Source organism: Peromyscus maniculatus, chromosome 9 (assembly GCF_049852395.1).
Source record: "Peromyscus maniculatus bairdii isolate BWxNUB_F1_BW_parent chromosome 9, HU_Pman_BW_mat_3.1, whole genome shotgun sequence".
Taxonomy (NCBI): Eukaryota; Metazoa; Chordata; class Mammalia; order Rodentia; family Cricetidae; genus Peromyscus; species Peromyscus maniculatus.
The window spans coordinates 54,568,671-54,588,493 of NC_134860.1; the positions used below are offsets into that span (position 1 = coordinate 54,568,671).

Consider the following 19,823-nt stretch of genomic DNA (forward strand, 5'->3'; position numbering starts at 1 on the left):
GCCAAGGCGTTCAAGACTATTTCCTACTTTTTCTTCTAGCAGGTTCAGAGTAGCTGGATTTATGTTGAGGTCTTTGATCCACTTGGACTTAAGTTTTGTGCACGGTGACAGATATGGATCTATTTGCAGCCTTCTACACGCTGATATCCAGTTATGCCAGCACCATTTGTTGAAGATGCTTTCTTTTTTCCATTGTACACTTTTGGCTTCTTTGTCAAAAATTATATGTCCATAAGTGTGTGGGTTAATGTCAGGGTCTTCAATTCGATTCCATTGGTCCACATGTCGGTTTTTATGCCAATACCAGGCTGTTTTTATTACTGTAGCTCTATAGTAGAGCTTGAAGTCGGGGATTGTGATGCCTCCAGAAGTTGTTTTATTGTACAGGTTTCTTTTAGCTATCCTGGGTTTTTTGTTTTTCCATATGAAGTTGAGTATTGTTCTTTCCAGATCTGTGAAGAATTGTGTTGGTATTTTGATGGGGATTGCATTGAATCTGTAAATTGCTTTTGGTAAGATTGCCATTTTTACTATGTTAACCCTGCCTATCCATGAGCATGGAAGATCTTTCCATTTTCTGAGATCTTCTTCAATTTCTTTTTTCAGGGACTTAAAGTTCTTGTCATATAGGTCCTTCACTTGCTTGGTTAGTGTTACCCCAAGGTATTTTATGTCATTTTTGGCTATTGTAAAGGGTGATGTATCTCTAATTGCCTTCTCAGCTTCTTTGTCCATTGTATATAGGAGGGCTACTGATTTTTTTGAGTTGATTTTGTATCCTGCTATGTTGCTGAAGGTGTTTATAAGCTTTATCAATTCCTGGGTGGAATCTTTGGGGTCACTCAAGTATACTATCATGTCGTCTGCAAATAGGGAAAGCTTGACTTCTTCCTTTCCAATTTGAATCCCCTTAATCTCCTTATGTTGTCTTATTGCTCTGGCTAGAACTTCAAGTACTATATTGAATAAGTATGGGGAGAGTGGACAGCCTTGTCTCGTTCCTGATTTTAGTGGAATTGCTTTGAGTTTCTCTCCATTTAATTTGATGTTGGCTGTTGGTTTGCTATATATTGCCTTTATTATGTTTAGGTATGTTCCCTGTATTCCTGATCGCTCCAAGACTTTTATCATGAAGGGGTGTTGGATTTTGTCAAATGCCTTTTCTGCATCTAGTGAGATGATCATGTGGTTTTTTTCTTTGAGTTTGTTTATATGGTGTATTACATTAATGGACTTTCGTATGTTGAACCACCCTTGCATCCCTGGGATGAAGCCTACTTGATCATGGTGGATAATTGTTCTGATGTGTTCTTGGAGTCTGTTTGCCAGTATTTTATTGAGTATTTTTGCATCAATGTTCATGAGGGAGATCGGTCTGTAGTTCTCTTTCTTTGTTGCATCCTTGTTTGGTTTAGGAATCAGGGTAATTGTAGCCTCATAGAAGGAGTTTGGTAATGTTCCTTCTGTTTCTATTATGTGGAACAATTTAGAGAGTATTGGTATTAACTCTTCTTTGAAGATCTGGTAGAATTCTGCGCTGAAACCATCTGGTCCTGGGCTTTTTTTGGTTGGGAGACCTTTAATGACTGTTTCTATTTCCTTAGGGGTTATTGGACTATTTAAATAGTTTATCTGGTCTTGATTAAACTTAGGTATGTGGTATCTATCCAGAAAAATGTCCATTTCTTTTAGGTTTTCCAGTTTTGTGGAGTAGAGGTTTTTGAAATATGACCTTATAATTCTCTGGATTTCCTCAATGTCTGTTGTTATGTCCCCCTTTTCATTTCTGATTTTGTTGATTTGGATTCTCTCTCTCTGTCTTTTGGTTAGTTTGGATAAGGGCTTGTCTATCTTGTTGATTTTCTCAAAGAACCAACTCTTTGTTTCATTAATTTTTTGTATTATTCTCTTAGTTTCTAATTTATTAATTTCACCTCTCACTTTGATAATTTCCTGGCGTCTATTCTTCCTGGGAGACTTTGCTTCTTCTTGTTCTAGAGCTTTCAGATGTGCTGTTAATTCACTAGTGTGCGATTAATATGTTCTTATATAATAAATGTGGTTATACATTTCATTTTAGTGCTCATTTTTTACTTTCTCTTTGTTTTGTTAGTGACTTGTTAACTTGTTACTTATTTTGCACTATGAAAAGTATGTTAGACAGAAAGCAGATTTGGGTGGTTTTCTTATTCAAGTTCAAAGTGAGTCATAAAGCACACAGGTAACTTGAAAAAACATCCACAATGTGTTTGGTCTAGGAGCTTCTAGCAAAGTATATAGTGCATTGTGATTGTTCAAGGACTTTCGCCAAGGAGACTTGAGCCTTGAAGATAAGGAGTAATAGGCCACTGGAAGTTGACAGTGACTATTGGAAAGCAGTCAGTGAAGCTGATCCTCTTACAACTACATGAGTAGTCAGGGCTCGCTAGGCATTTGAGGCGAGTTGGAAAGGGGGTAGTGGAAAAAGTAGCCGCCTCATAGCTGAAATTGTATTTTATTGAGACAGGGTATCTCTATGTAGCTCTGGTTGTCCTGGCCTCACTCACGGAGAGCTACCTGCCTCTGCCTCCCGAGTGCTGAGATTAAAGATGTGCGCCACCACTGCCCATCAACAAACTATTTGTTGATCAGATTGTGACATTTGACAAAAAGTGGATTGTAGTGGCTAGAGAGATGGCTTCATGGTTAAGAGCACTTGCTGTTCTTCCAGAGGACCTGAGTTCATTTTCTAACACTAACATGGCTCCTCATAAATGTCTGTAGAAAATGTCTGCAGGGATCTGACATCATCTTTGGGCCTCTCTGTGGGCAGCTGCATACTGGTGGCATATACACACAGAGAGACATACATACATAAATATATAAATTAAAATCTTAAAAAACGTGGGTTGTATACAACTGGCAGTTGACATCTCAGTGCTGTGCTGAGAATCAGCTCTAAAGCACTTCCCAAGGCTAAACATTCACTGAAAAATAGCCGTGGTCACTGTCACTGTTGGGTTGTCTGCTGCCTTACCTGATTGACTGCAACGTTCTGAATCCTGGAGAAATGGGCTCAGAAAACCCATGTGATTACACTGAAACCTTCCGACTTCTGTAGCTGTCTCTGGTCAACAGAAGGACCCCATTCTTTTTCATGACACCCACCACATGTTGCACAACTAATGTTTCAAAAGATGAGGCAGGTTACAGTCCCAACCTCTTGCAATGAGGTACTGCTTTCTCAAGTATCGTGACAACTTATTAAAAATTTTTATTTTATAATTTAATTTAGTTTTACATATCAGCCACGGATTCCCTTGCTCTCCCCCCTCCCGCCCCCCAACTTGACAACTTTTTGAAGGGAAAGTGCTTCTATAACCAGAAGGATGCAGAAAAGTACTTTGTAAGAGTTTGTCAAATCCAAAAGCATAGATAGATGTCTCTGGAATTAACAAACACTTCTTTTTCCTCCCTCCCCCCACGGTGATACTTGTAATGGTCCCTTTTTTATGGGTAAAGATGTGTTTTTTCCAAGTTACACATAATGTGTGTTTAAGAGTCACAGCCCCAAATTGCTGTTTCCTTTGCACCAATATAGTAATTCTCATTTAAAACCCATAAACCTTTGTGTAATATACATAACAACATTGAGAGACTACACAGAATTAAAATAATTTTATATTTTAGTATTTAAATTTAGTAATGAGATTAGCAGTATAGTTCAGTGCTTATTTTAGTAAGTGAAAGGCTCTGAGTTTGATGCTAGGTACCACAAGATAAATTTAATTGAAACATTTAATATTATGCTTTTAAATTTTTCTACTGGTTTGCTGTATTAATTACATTTCTGTTATTGTGATTAAAAACACCATGGCCAAGGTGACCTGAAGAAAAGTACTTTGGTGTATGGTTCCAGAGGGTTAGAGTGCATAATGTCTGGGTAGAAGCACCAGGTTGTCGTGGTGGCTGGAGGATGATGCTGCGAACGCACATTGTGAACTGTAAGCACATAGCAGAGAGCTAACTAGAAGTGGCCGGAGAGGTTTACCTCTTGAAAGCCTATCCACACTGACTGACTTCTTCAAGCAAGGCCACGTACGGCTCTGCTACCAACTCGGGATCAAGCATTCTGATGTGGAAACCTATTGTGGGCATTCTCAGTCAACTACTACATAGGCTTTTTCTTAAGACATTGTGAATAATCTGAATTTTCTGATCTTTACAGTAGATTATCTGCAAACTCATTTGAGTTAGAATAGAGAAAAGTTGATAGACAACAAAAAAATTAAATAAAATTTGTTTTATGTAGGTGTAGGGGCACATATCTGTAATTTAAGCTGTCAGAGCCATCTGGATGGGCAGTTAGATGCCAGCCTGTGCTTACACAAGAAGACCCTGTCTTTATGGGTTGGAAAGATGGCTCAGTGGTTAAGAGCACTACTTTTTTTTTTTGCAGAGAACCCAGGTTCAGTTCTTAGCACCCATGTTAAGGCTCACAACCATCTGTAACTCCAGTTCTAGGGGTCTCTCTTCTGACTTTCATGGACACCAGGCATGCACATGGTTCATAGACATACCTGCCACTAAAAATCTTAAATATATTAAATAAACAGAAGTTTTCAGCCTTCACAGTTTTGTTTATGGCATTAAGCTTAGAATTGTTAGTTTTAAGTTCCCACCCTTTTAGTTGGAAAAAAAGTAGATTTTTTTTTCTTCTTCGAGACAGGGTTTCTCTGTGTAGCTTTGCGCCTTTTCCTGGAACTCATTTGGTAGCCCAGGCTGGCCTGGAACTCACAGAGATCCACCTGGTTCTGCCTCCCCGAGTGCTGGGATTAAAGGCGTGCGCCACCACCGCCTGGCTAGATTTTTTTTTTTTTTAAATGTGTAATTGATGTTAATCCTGCCCTGGTTTTCTTTGGACAAACTGTTTTCAATTTTTTGGAAGAAAGGAACTGGGTGTAGGAAAACTAAATATATATGATTTTAGAATGAAGACTTAACTTTATTATTTAGATTTTTTTGGGATAGGATATACTTAGTTATGTTCATTTGAATTACTAGTTTAAATAAAAATATTGTTGGGTATGGTGGCATATGCCTGTAATTCCAGCACTTGGGATGTGGAAGCAAGATGATTGATTGGGTTTTTTAAAAAAATAATTTATTTATTTTTATTTTATGTGCATTGGTGTTCTGCCTGTACTCATGTTTGTGTGAGGGTGTCAGATCTTGTAGTTACAGACAGCTGTTAGCTGCCATGTAGGTGCTGGGAATTGAACTCCTGACCTCTGGAAGAACAGTCAGTGTTCTTTACCACTGAGCCATCTCTTTAGTCCCTGATTGGGTTTTTGAGGCAAGGTTGAGCATCCTGATACCTACCTTTTCAGAAAGCCAATAGAGTACTATGCTATGGTAATTTGATAAATTTTACACAAACTGAATTTTGGCTTAGATGTTAAATTGAGAACCCCTTTTGTGTGTTTTGCTTTTATCTAGTTATTTATATTTATAGCAACTCATTTTGTATTTCCTTTGCCAATCTATCATGAGGTCATGATAAAGTACAGGTTTTGACTTGGCTTTTCTGCTGGAATCCTGTAGCTTCATTTTTAATATTTGATGTTAGTCGGATCTTTAATTTTTGAGTGTTGATTTTCAGCGTTCATTTTGCAGAGCTGTTGTAAGAACTGAGGTAGCAGGTCAGTATTAGGCTTTTATCTCAGGTTCTCAGTAAGGGGGTAGTCAGGCTGCAGCTTTACTTGCTTTTTTCTTGTGCTCTGACTCATTTGTAAGTGTTGATAAGCTTATTTCTTTCCTTATGATTTGATTGTAAATGGACAGAAACAAGAAGAACCTGAAACACTTTGGTTTTAAGTAGTCTTTAGTTGGTAAGAGTTGTATATAGGAACTTTTCCATTATTGAGTCAAGTATAACTGTATTAAGAATTCTCTATAGGAACAGACCTAATAGAATGTGTATATTAAAAGGGGATTCTTTATTACCAACAGTGGCTGTCTCTCACGGGAGAGGCCTGGTAACAGTTCAGGCCTTGAGGTTGGGTGCTTTAGCAGTTGTGATTTGGTATTCAAGGCCGGTACTCTCAGAGCTGCTGGGAGTCCTTGTTGGAAGCCCCTAAAATCTAGGTTTTGATGTCACCAAAAGAGTATTAGCAGCAGTAGGTAGATGAACATGCTAGTGAGAGCCAAGGCAAATGGACAGAAGAAAAGCATCTTTCTTTGCTTTCTTTTTATCTAGGGTGCTGTCTTCCCACTTGAAATACAGTTGACAACTGAGATTAACCATCATAACGACCTAGGTTAAACACTACATGCTCCTGTGATTGAGATTACTACATGATACTATCAGTATACAATTTGATTCATAAGTTTTTAGACAAGGCTTATTAGCATCAGTTATTGCTTATGATAATATACCACAAAGCTTCATTTGTTTAATGTTTATTCAGCAAGAGAGCTGAAGTGGAGAAAAAGAGACAGTGTGTTATGTTTCATCTTTGTTAGTTCTTTAAGACCTGTGTACCAATATGATCCTTTATTAGTATCTCTCAACTAGGAGCTTGCTTTTTTCTCCCCTCTTAAGCTAAAATATGCTCTTCTTCTGAGATACACCCTTAAAGTATTTATTAATAGAAGTTCATTTGAGATCTGCGTTGAGATATAATCACATCTACAATATAAAACCTTGTATTAAAGTAATGAAAAAGCCACAGCTACAATTATTATGAACTGTAAAGTAGTACTTATTAGTATTATCAGAATTTCTAAGCTGTTAAGCTGACAGTTTTTTAAAATTATAGTAATTTATTTTTAGTTTAGAAACTTTCTTATTCTATATGGAATTAATTACATCATTTGTTTCACTTACTGATCAAAATGTCTTTAAAAGATGGGCAAGATTTAGGTGAAATAGTATCTCTTCAAAGTGGAAATCTGCCCTGTATTGAGCTACTGCTTTAAAGGGTAATTGTATGAATTTTAGGGTGGTGGGTTTTTTTTTTTTTTTTTTTTTGCTTTTAATATGAAGCTTTGTATTGCTTTGATCTAGTTGTGGATCTGTTGATCTTTCCTAGCTATAGATCTGATTGGATTTTATTTATTTATTTATTTTGGTTTTTTTTTCTTTCCCTGAGACAGGATTTTTCTGTGTAGCTCTGGCTGTCATGGAACTTCTGTAGACTAGGCTGGCCTCAAACTCAGATATCCATCTGTACCTGCAGAAATTAAAGGCATGTGCCACCACCACCTGGTTTCTAATTGGATATTCTGATAAATTATTTATTTATTTTTAAGTTTTAATTGATTATTATTATTTTTGTTTGAGACAGGGTTTCTCTGTGTAGCTTTGGAGCCTGGTCTCGAACTCACTTTGTAGACCAGGCTGGCCTTGAACTCACAGAGAGTTGCCTGGCTCTACCTCCCAAGTGCTGGGGTTAAAGGTGTGTGCCACCATTGCCCAGCAAAAATTTTTTTTCCTTTCTTTTAAGTAAGCATTGGCTCTTTTAAAACGCAGTCTCAAGTTCTTGTCAGAAAATTAACTTTTTAAATTTTATATTAAACTGTCAGAAAACTAAAATAATTGAAGCTATTATTTCTGAGTTTTCCATCATAAGACCTTGCTTCAGAGTTACTTTGGTCTTCCTACAGGAAGTTCCTGTTATTGCCCAGTGTGTGGTCCTGCAGTGTACTCAATGGACTTATTTTCTTCCTTTAATTAAAACAGTTCAGTCTTCTATACTTAAGCATGGAAATCTGCTTATTGTAGGAACTGTTCAACATAATATGATTGCTAGAGACTTCTACTTGTTAAGGTTATGGCCCTCAAAAATTATCTTGTACTAATGCTATTTGGTGTAAGTTTTTTGTTTTGTTTATTCATTTAATTAATTATTCAATTATTTAGTCATTTAATCATTCATTCATTCATTCATTGGTTTTTCGAGACAGGGTTTCTCTGTGTAGATTTGGTGCCTGTCCTGGATCTTGCTCTGTAGAACTGGCTGGCCTCGAACTCTCCACCTGCCTCTGTCTCCCGAGTGCTGGGATTAAAGGTGTGTGCCACCACCGCCTGGCTGTTTTGTTTATTTTTATTTGAGTCAGGATCTTACTTTGTAGCCTACATTTGCTGTGTAGCCCAAGGTGGATTCAAACTTGCCAGCTTCCTGCCTTTTCTTGCTGACTGTTGGAGTAATAAGTATACACCATCGTGCTCAGTTTCAAAATTATTTTCTAGTAAATTCTATCAATTTTGTCTAATGTTGATTTAATTACTTTTTAAATGATTCATGTGTGTGTAAATAGGTGCACATGCCTGCACATGGATACCATAAGGGGCATGAGATCCCTCAGGTAGATTTATGGGTGTTTATAGTATGCTCAGTTGGTTTTACAGGTGCTAGAATCAGAACTCCAGTCCTAACAATTGGACAGCAGATACAGAAAACTACTAGCCATCTCTCCAGCCATTGTTGTTTCTTTTTGACTTTGGTAATATGGGATTGGAGTTTGTCAATCTGTATTACACATTTATTCAGTCTTCGTGTGTGACTTAAAATATTTCTTCTTAGATAACATTTCAGTATTTTCTCATCACTTTTGTCAGCTAATGTGTATGATATGTTAAATCTCATTTGAAATGTCTGAGCACTTTCCTTTCTTATTAAGGCTGCAAGGTGTGATTGCTGTAAATCTCAAGGCACTCTTAAAGAGCGAGTTCAGTGGCGTGGGGAGATGAAACATTTCTGTGACCAACACTGCTTACTACGTTTCTACTGTCAGCAAAATGAGCCCAACATGACGACCCAAAAAGGACCTGAAAACCTCCATTATGGTATGTAATGTGGCCACTTAATCTCTTTACATTCTTTATCTTCCTAGTTCTGAATCCCAAACATTGATAATGTACAGTTGATTTGAAGATAGCTGTTTAGAATCGGGTATGGCTCAATGATAGAGGAGGACAATAGGTCATATATAACTCTAGTAAGCCTTTCCAGAAAAAGGTCAGGTCTCTCGTGATTTATGTATGGGTGAAAAAGTCAATTGAAATAAACCTCGTACTTTCTCTAGGTCCAAGCCCCCAGTATGATGATGTTTTATAGATACATTGCTTATTTTATTCCCCTTTCAAAACCTATTTGCTGAAAAATACTGGCCATCACTGAACTAAATTAGAGAGAAATTAAGCAGTTAAAAGAATAGTTTTAAAAATAATCTATCCCGTGATATCTAACTTCAAATAAGAAGCATTCTTAGCAGATTATGTACTAGTTGTGGCCTGGAAGGAACAACAAAACTTTAGAAGTTGTGGCTTTTTATTTTATTTCAGCAGTAATTCTTAGAATATAATGTTTCCCCCAAAGCACTCTTGTGTATACAGAGGGGGAAAGGGGAAAATCAGTTAACTACTCATTTACCTCCATATTTTTATGTTATCTTTAAATTTGGGATTCTTTTTTAAAATTGTTTTTCAAAATTGGTAAAATTCAATGATAAACAGAGATTTAGAAAACGTCCAGAAAGTGTATTTGTCTTATTTTAAATGTTTATGTTTTTTAGATCAGGGCTGTCAGACGTCCCGAACCAAAATGACAGTGAGTATTTTCTCAGTTTAGTGCTGTGATGTGGTTTGAGTGAAAAATAATTAGCTTAATATAATGTGATCATCATAAACGTTTTTATTTTGTTGAAACAGTGGAAACATTCAGCTTACTTACTAGTAAGTACTTACTTACTAGCTCCAGAAACACATAAGGAATATAAAAAGTGAATTGTTGATAGCCCCTACCCAGATGGGGAAGATAATACATGGTATTTGAATTGACATAGAGGTAGCTTTGAGATGATTGTTCTCTCTGTCTTTGGAGAGAGTGATGGACCAATGGTAAACAGTCAGTTGAACGTTGTCAGGAGGAAGAGAGGACAAAGTATATGAGCGTTTGGCAGAGCAACACATTAGGGTCCAACCTGATAAGGATCTCTGAGAGAATAATAAGGGAGTGAAGCTAAAAGCAGTGATTTAAAGATCTCTTAGTAGATGTCTGGATCTGTGAGTCTTTTAAACCTGAAAAATATGTACATAATATGTTCTGATCTTTTTTGGTTTAGTCTTTTTTTCTTTTGGTATAATGCAGCAAATCCTTAATTATCATTTTAAGAATTTTATAGGTTGATAGTGGCCATTTACATGTAATGATTACTAGAGAGCACAAGTAATTTTTTACCATACCTTTAACAGTGCCTTCAAGTTGCCTCTGGAGTTCCTAGCAGTCTTGTTCAAAATAAAGCTCTGTGCTTCAAGGAGTTGTTCATTGGCATCATAAAAAGACTCTGGATTAGCCGTAATCGTGGTCAAGATGAAGATGATGATGATGATGATGATGATGATGATGATGATGATTTGTAGTTACTAGTTTCTAGCTCCAACAAAGATCACAAAGCAGGTTTTCAGAACCATGTGATCTCTAGGCTCCAGCTCAGAAATTGTCCATTAGAATATCATTACATAGTTTTAATATAAAAGCAGTGATGATAATAACCAAGTGACATACACTCTTTATATCCTTGGTTTAGGATGCCATAATGACTATTAAGGCCTGTGTCTTACAAATCTATTTTCTTTGCATTTTGAGCTTTTAGCCTTTTATCCATAGTCCATAGCCAAAGATGAGCGTACTGGTTTTGTTTTTTTGAGTTTTTTTTTTTTTTTTTTGTTTTGTTTTTTGTTTTTTGTTTTTGGAGACAGAATCATACTCTGCGGTGCTGGCTGGCTTAGGACTTGACAGGCTGGCCTCAAACTTACAGAGATCTGCCATTCTTAGCCTTTTGATTGCTGAGATTAAAAGCATATGCCACCACACCTGGTCCTTAGCTGGATTATTTTAAGCAAGTATTTCACTGTCTTTTAGTTTCTTACTTATAAAATAAAATTGAATATGATACCCTTCTCAAGTTTGTTTTGTTTTGAGGTGAGATGTCATTATGTAGCCCTTGGCTGGCCTGGAACTTGCTCTCATCTTCCTGCTTTAACCTCTTGAGCCGCCCCCCCCTCCCAAGACAGGGTTTCTCTGTGTAGCTTTTGGAGCCTGTCCTGGAACTCACTTTGTAGACCAGGCTGGCATTGAACTCACAGAGATCCACCTGCCTCTGCCTCTCAAGTGCTGAGATTAAAGGCGTGCGTTACCACCGCCTAGCACCTCTTGAGATTTTAAGTGTGTGCCTCACCTGGCTTTTCACATACTGGGTATGAAACACATGGTAGTTTTTTAGTTCCAATGTTATATAGATAGTGTATATGGTAGTTAGAACACAAGCTTTGACATAAGATGAAAATGTTTGCCATCTATCTGCAGAACTCTTAACTGTTTAATCCCTTGCCAGATAATGTAACTAAATCCTTACTGTTTTCACTTGTGAAACAGTAATAAAAAGACCCAACTCCTGTTGTGTGGAGGATGAAAAATTTGTTGCTTTATGTAGATTTTAGCATAGAATATGTTTTTAGTATAGAGTATGTTCCCAACAGGATGACTAATGGTTTTGTAAAAAATTTTTTAACGTTTATTATTTTTTTAGATTTTCATACGGGAGTACTGTAGTCTTTGTAATTTTTATTAGTTTGAGTCCTTTAGTATCAGCATAAATAGTTGTAGATCGTACCTGTTGATTAGCAGACAAACACTCTAAAAAGTTGGGAGTTGTAGGCTTTCATTATGGCATAGTTAATTGACATGGTATCATATTTACAGAATAGGGAGAGGTATAGCATGAAGTAATCATAGAACATTTGTGATTTTGGTTTCTCTGTTGTAAGTTGGAAGGGTATCCTTGATAGGATTACTATTGCTGAAATACCATGATGACATACCATGACCAAAAGCAACTTTAGGAGGAAAGAGTTTATTTCATTCACAGTTCATCCTCAAAATCAGCATAGGAACTCAAAAAACAAAACAGGGCAGGAGCCTGGAGGCAGAAGCTGCTGCAGAGGCCATTGCAGGGTATTGCTTGCTGGCTTGCTCCTCATGATTTGTTCAGCCTACCTTTTTTTTTTTTTCTTCTTCTTTTTTTTTTAAGACAGGATTTCTCTGTGTAGCATTGGCTGTTCTGGAACTCACTCTGGAGACCAGGCTGGCCTTGAGCTCATAGAGATCCGCCTGCCTCTGCTTTCTTACAGAACCCAGGACCGCCAGCCTTGGGGTGGTCTGACCTACAGTGGACTGGGCCCTTCCACATCAATCACTATTTAAGAAAATGCTCTTTAGAGCCGGGCGTTGGTGGCGCATGCCTTTAATCCCAGCACTCGGGAGGCAGAGGCAGGCGGATCTCTGTGAGTTCGAGGCCAACTTGGGCTACCAAGTGAGCTCCAGGAAAGGCGCAAAGCTACACAGAGAAACCCTGACTCGAAAAACCAAAAAAAAAAAAAAAAAAAGAAAATGCTCTTTAGGCTTGCTCATAGCCTGATCTTATGGAGACGTTTTCTTAGTTGAGGTTCCCTCCTTCAGATGACTGTAGCCTGTGTCAGGTTGACATAAAACTAGCTGGCATAGAGGGCTATCACGGTACTTCCCAAACCTAACATCATGCCTGGCATATGGTAGATACTCCTGCCAAGTGTTTTCTTCACTATGTAGTTGAAGAGGTTGAAGTATAAATTGATTTGCCTTTATGAACAGATTAGACCCAAGTTCCCTTCTTGTTCTAGAGTCTGTATTTCTGATTAGTTTGTAGCCTGAATCCACTGAATCTGGAATAAGCTTCTCCTAGTGCCACCCTTCATGACCATATAGATTATGTGTATCAAGTGAGCCAGTCACTTCTATAAATTTTTTTTTTTAATACATACCTTTCCAGAGGTTGTGTCACTTCAAGTTTGGAAGTGGCCTCATGTACTGCCTGACAATTTTTTTCTTCTTTGTCTAGTAGGAATGTTGATTTATTAATTAAAAAGAAAATTGACCGAAGGGTTTGGAAAAGAGCTCACTGGAAGGGCTGCTTTGCTAGCACATGCGAAGCCTTGGGTTTGGATCCTAGCACACTTTTCTTCCAGAAGTTTTTCTCACAGAAAGTTGTCCGTCCCCCCGTTTTCCCGTTGTCCCCCCCTTCCCCCGAGACAGGGTTTCTCTATAGCTTTGGAGCCTGTCCTGGACAAGCTCTGTAGACCAGGCTGGCCTCGAACTCACAGAGATCCACCTGCCTCTGCCTCCCGAGTGCTGGGATTACAGGCTCACACAAAGTTTTTACAGCATTGCCAGTCTTCATTATTATGTTTTTGTAAATTTACCTACTTCCCCAAACTTAACTAAACCTACTTATCTGGCATCTTTAACATATAGAGTGATTCAGGTCACCTGAGGTGCATATTTCTTATAAATGTAAACAGTGCTATGATTTTTACTGTTTCCATGTTCGTTCTGGAAATTGGAAATTTCTGTTCTTTTTTTTTGGCGCATTATACTCTGTTTATTTTTTGCATCTTTATTGTTGAGTTTGCTGCTTATAAGAACCCACAGGTGTGGTGCTAAAGTGTTACCTCTTGTGCTGTATTAGTTAAGCCATTCAGGTTAAGCTTGAGTATGGTTGGTGTGAATTTAAAATTAGCAAGTCAGTTGTGAATGGTGATAGATGTCTGTGAGTTTGAGGCCAGCCTGATGTACAGCCAGAACTACAGAGGGAAACCCTGTTTCAAAAGTAAACAAATACTAACAACTAGAGAAAGAAAGGAAGAGTTTCCTAGTCAGTTCAGAAGGCCACTCCAAGAACTGACATAACAAAGAGAGCAACGTGTGGATTTGTGAGATTATGACCTATTTACAAAAGGTGTAATGCCAAGCATTGTTGTGAAGCTTTTTGCTTATAGCATGACAATCAGTTTTAGTGGAACGTTAAACTTCAGCTAGTGCTAGTTGCTTGCACATTTGTTATGTTGAAAAAGTTGAACTTGAAGGAAGTTATGTAGATCAGGACAATGAAGAATCTGGAAAGTGTTACAGGAAAATATATGAAGTTTTTAGAGCTGATAGGAGTGTCTGGTATTCTCAAGGGCATTGGCAAACTTACTAATAATTTTCAGTACCTAGTTTTAAATCATTCAGTTTGTGCAGCCTTGAAATTGTATCAGTGCCTAAAACAACTTAACAAACTCCCAGTGTCAGTGCTCAGTATCTGAACACTTAGAAGAAAAAAAAAAAAAGAGAACTGTATGTCATTCTATTAGAGATGGGATGAAAAAACATGGGATATCTAAAATATTCTGGACATACATCATACCAAAAAGGAGAGAACTTGGCCTTCAGAGTTGTTGAAGAATTAATCCATCTATTAGGCTAGAATCCTCTTGTCCTACTCATTTCTGGAAACATCATGAATGTGTTTCACTTCTCTTGTAGACAGTCAGTCTAACTAAGTTGAAAATTAAGGCTTGATGTGGCTGGGGCTTGATCAAAAAAAAAAAACCTTAAGACCTAAGTGGTCTACAGAGGCTAGCCTGGAAAACTTCATGAGACTTCATGATTTAAATATTAGAAGTGCACTTGACTAACATGTGCCAGGATATAATTTTTTTTTAAACAATTGTTACCAGACTACAAACTTTCAAGGCATACTGCACGAGGAAGATGCAAGGCTTAGAGTCAACAAAGAAACCACCGCAATGGACAACTGGCCATTATTATTACATTAACACAGCATAGGAGAACATCAAACAAGTTACTGTTAGCTAATTGATAGGAAAGTGTTGGTTTAGAGCAAAAGTTTTGAAGGCCTTGAATTCTTGTAACAGAAAATAGAAATGTTAAAAACATAATTTAGAGACTGAAGAGATGGCTCAGCAGTTAAAAGCACTTACTGCTTTTGCAGAAGATCTGGGTTTGGTTCCCAGCACCCACATGGTAGCTCACAACCATCCATAACTCCAGTTTCAGGGGAGTTGATGCCCACTTCTGACCTCTTAGGCACCAGGCACGCAGATGGTGCACATACGTGCATACAGACAAACACTCATACACATGAAATAAAGATACATAATTTTTAAAATGTACATAGTTTATGTTGTACAGTGAATGAGTAGGAAAGGCTTTGGTGCCATGAGAGGAAATGGCACAGATAGAACAGATATCTTTAAAAAACTGTCCATGTATGGAAAAATATGATCCTGTGCTTAAGATACAGCATCAGAGTTAAGCACCACATGTGTATGTGCTTTGTATCAAGATTGGAGGCAAGATTACTAAACAAGGCTAAAACAAGGTCTGGAGTTGGCTTGGGAGGTAAAATCTTTCATGTTGCCAACAAGTCACAAGACCCTAGTGCCACTAACTTTCCTTGGTTTTCAAGAATTTCATGAAGGTTGAAAGATTAAATCAATCATTATACCATCATAGATTCTGATGTTTTACGAGAGTAAAACTTAATGTATTATGATTAAACTTCAAATGCTGAATCTTTTTAGTGTATTTTCAGGACTTTTTATATTATGTAGTGCATAATTGTTTCTAGAGTTTTGTGCTTACTGTGATTACTATGTAGCATGTATGTGCCATTACTGATACATGCATGTACTATATGATTTGTGAGTGCTATACAATGTGTGATTGTTTTATCTGTACTGTGTGTGTGTGTGAGAAAGAGAAAGAGAGAGAGAGAGAGAGAGAGAGAGAGAGAGAGAGAGAGAGAGAGAGAGAGAGAGAGATAGAGATAGAGATGATAGAGATATCTGGTCTTAGTGCAGTGAGATCATTACACAAAAATTCTGTAACTGAAAGTTTACTGCCAGTAAAGGTTCTAAAACAAATGGAGCAGTTGATGAAAATGTAACTAGAGGCTCACAGGAACCCAGTCCCCTAAGTTCTTTGCAGCCATGTTCCATATGGGTTACTTCTTTGTTCAAGGAAACTGTATGTGAAGAAAGTAGCTACCTTAATTGTTGAGGATTGACTGAACTTGTATTCTATATTTAGTTATTTCACCTATCAGTATTAGAGTACATCAATACAGTATAGGAAGCTGTAATGTTAGCCATAATAGCTGTAAGAATAATAGATATAAATGAGCCAATTCTTTAACAGTTGAGTTCACTGATACTTAAGAGATCATTGTTTTCATATTTTTTCTTAAAACACTCCTATTCATAGACTCTTCTGAAGAATGAATTCCTGCGGCTCGCCAGTGTTTAGAGTAACGTTAACCCTCACAGATTAAGACTGGTAAACTACTAGTAGTAACATTTAGTTATACTTCCCCATTTTTTGTGGAAGTAAGTCCCCTTAGGACTTGGAAAACAGACAATGAGCTGGGCTTTATGGCGCATGCCTTTAATTCCTGCATTCTGGATGCAAAGACAGGTAGATCTCTTGTGAGTTTGAGGCCAGCTTGGTCTGCATACCGAGTTCCAGACCAGCCAGAACTACATAGTAAGACTCTGCCTCAAGAAAGAAAAGAAAGAGGGGCTGGAGAGATGGCTCAGAGGTTAAGAGCACCGGCTGCTGTTTCAGAGGCCCTGAGTTCAATTCCCAGCAACCACATGGTGGCTCACAACCATCTAGGATGAGATCTGGTGCCCTCTTCTGGCATGTAGGCATACATTCTGGAACACTGCATATATAATAAATAAATAGATTTAAAAAAAAAAAAAAAGAAAGAGAGGAAAAGACGAAAGAAAACAGACAATTGACACTAGGAAGTTACAAAAATTACAAAAATAAAATGTTTCTCTTTGCTTCTCTGTAGGGCTCAGCACCACCCCCTTCTCCTACACCAAACAAAGAGATGAAGAACAAAGCAATTCTTTGCAAACCTTTAACAATGACAAAAGCAACTTACTGTAAGCCTCACATGCAGACCAAATCTTGTCAGACAGGTAACTTAGGATCCTTTGAATTGTACCTCCTGCTTAGATGTTACTGAATTAAAATGCATGCTTTTCTAGAGTGAAGGCTACAGAATAGATGCCCTATCCTTTTGATTTTCACCTGTGATTTTTTTTTTTAAATTGCCTTGGGAATAAAGCATATTGTTTCAACTACTTATGATCTGTTAATAGCCGATTAAAGGCCTAGAGTATAACTTGTTAAAAACCACACAATTCTGTAAAACTTTTCTTGAACTGATAACCTACAATTGCATAGTTCTTGTTGAGAGAACTCTTTCTTTGTGATTATAACAAAGATAGTTCTTTTTCCTCCTGGTCATAAAGATATTAAATAATTTAGGTGCTTATTTAACATCTGTAGCATTAACTGTTTTTGTTCTTTGTTTCCTTTTGATATTTTGGGAATTCTGTCTTGCTGTATACAGGTTTGCCTTGAATACAATCCTTCTGAGTGTTGGGATTACAGGAGTAGGCTACTGTGCAGCTCAGTGTTCGCTACATTTTAATTGTTTTAAGTAAATAAACTGAAGGGAATTGCCAGAACAGTCTGCTGGATATAGAAGTATATTTTAAATATATATATTTTCCTTCTTCCATTTTTTAAAAAGTGTAAGTTGTGTTTGTTCTAAGTTAGAACAGGTGTTGCAGAAAACAACAAAGTTTTAATGGCTCTGGCTGTCCTGGAACTTGCTTTGTAGACCAGGCTGGCCTTGAACTTGCAGAGATCCTTCCTCTGCCTCCCAAGTGCTGGGATTAAAGGCAAGAGCTACCACCATCTGGCTAGAAATTTCTTTTAAGTGAGTGCAAAGTTATTTTCCCTTGTTGTCCAGTTAAGTTTATTATGAAACCAAGCAACCAAAGAAACAAAAAACCACTGTGAAAAGTCATGCTTGGTGGTTATATGCTTTTAATTGCACTTCTGTGGAGGCAGAGACAGGAGGATCTCTATGAATAGTTTAAGGCTAGTTTAAGGCTACAAAGCAAGTTTATAAAAACAAAATGCCATTATCATCGCTCATACCTGTAATCCCAGGATGTAGAAGGCTGTAGCAGGAGGATTGCCATGAGTTCAAGGCTAGCCTGTACAACATTGTGAGATTATGTCTCAAAGTAAAACACATGTTCTTCTTTGCTGTGTCTTGTTTTTCAGATGAGAATTGGAAGACAGAGTATGTCCCAGTGCCTATTCCTGTACCTGTTTATGTCCCTGTGCCTATGCACATGTACAGCCAGAATATTCCTGTCCCTACCACAGTTCCTGTTCCTGTGCGTGAGATTTTACCCTTGCATTCTAGTTTTTGCAAGCAGTTTGGAAACTTATTTTACTGGCTTGGTGATGCTGGAGAAGCTGTACTATTTACAGTTCCTGTGACAAAAATGACTTCATGGACAGAGGAGCTTTATTTTGGGTCATGATTTAGGAGGGAGGACATGGAGGCAAAAGCATGAGGGAGCTGCTGGCCTTACTGCATCTGCAGTCAGGAAGCAGACCGAAAGAGGTAGGGCTAGGTTATAGAACCTCAAAGCCTATCCCATGTGACCCATTTCCTTCTACCTCCTAATGGTTCCACAGCCTTCCAACACAGCACCAGCAGCTGGGGACCAAGTGTTCAAACACATGAGCATATGAAGAGCAGTTGACATGTACACCCAACAGAGGCCATCTTTTCTATTCTTCCAGTTAGATTTTTTCAGCGTCCTGTTACTATAATAATGCTCTTTATTTTTATTTATAGTCATCCCAGAGAGTTAAGTTGAGCAGATGGGTGTACATGCTGTACTGATACTATATTTTATATTTGAATTCATCTTCAAAGGAAATGTTTTGTTGAAACCACAAGGTTTAGAACTGAAACAGACTAGAAGTTCATTATCTACCTATCTATCTATCTATCTATCTATCTATCTATCTATCTATCTATCTATCTATCTACCTACCTATCTATCTATCTATCTAATCTATCAATTAATCAGTCAATCAATCATGTATACAATGTTCTGCCTGCATATATACCTGTACTCCAGAAGAGGGCACCTCTCATTATAGATGGTTGTGAGCCACCATGTAGTTGCTGGGAATTGGACTCAGGACCTCTGGAAGAGCAGCCAGTGTTGGAGCCATCTCTCCAGCCCAACTAGAGGTTCTTAAAATGTTCACTTTGTTACAAATCACCTATAATATGTAGAATACTCTATTTGAGCTTGGCTTATTTTTCCTAAATTTTTATTTTTTAAAGTGTCTGTATTCTGGGATTTCCTTGCCATAGTACACATCTTAGTTTTGTTATGCATTCTTGCCAAACATTTTCTTCAATAATGTATTTGTATAGTAATAGATATGCATTTAATTTGAGGAAATACCTTGTATTGTTTAGTATACCTAACATTAAATGCTTTGATTAATTAGGTGCCCGTTCCTGTGTTTCTGCCTGCTCCATTGGACAGCAGTGAGAAGATTCCTGCCACAGTTGAGGACCTAAAAAGCAAAGTTTCTTCAGATCCTCTTGATACAGAATTGCTTACAATGACAGATATGATGACTGAAGATGAGGGGAAAACAGAGTCATCAAACATCAATAGTGAGCCATACTATATCACAGTTTGTCAATAAGTGATTTGGCGGATGGGTTCTATGTATTGTCATTATTACAGTACTTAATGGCGTATCCTGTAGGAAAACTTAATATGAGGCTAGGAGAAAGAATTATAGCAGAAGTATATTTTGTATTAAGAGATAACACACTTTGGCCCCCAGCACTCACATGCTTATATCTATCTATAATTCTAGTTCCAGAGGGTCTCATGCCCTCTTCTGGCTTTCACAGGCATAAGACATGTAAGTGGTACACAGATATACATGCAAAACACCTATACACATAAAACAATAATAAAGATTAAAGAGAGATACATGCTCCGCCTTGAGCCAAGTGTGCTCTGATTCTAAGCTTGATCTCTA

At 37.6% G+C, this 19,823-nt stretch overlaps 1 protein-coding gene across 15 annotated transcripts in view; it reads left to right on the forward strand.

The window, feature by feature from the left end:
• Positions 1 to 19,823, forward strand: part of Zmym2 (zinc finger MYM-type containing 2) — a 90,194-nt gene that overhangs the window by 54,127 nt on the left and 16,244 nt on the right. For all 15 annotated transcript variants that reach the window (XR_013042429.1, XR_013042430.1, XR_013042431.1 and 12 more), the window contains 5 exons: positions 8,665 to 8,830; positions 9,559 to 9,593; positions 16,726 to 16,855; positions 18,018 to 18,133; positions 19,275 to 19,446. Coding sequence is in view for 12 of the 15 variants with exons in the window: in XM_076545080.1 (XP_076401195.1) it covers positions 8,665 to 8,830; positions 9,559 to 9,593; positions 16,726 to 16,855; positions 18,018 to 18,133; positions 19,275 to 19,446 (619 nt within the window). In the remaining 3 variants the exon portion in view is untranslated. The remainder of the gene's footprint in view (positions 1 to 8,664; positions 8,831 to 9,558; positions 9,594 to 16,725; positions 16,856 to 18,017; positions 18,134 to 19,274; positions 19,447 to 19,823) is intronic.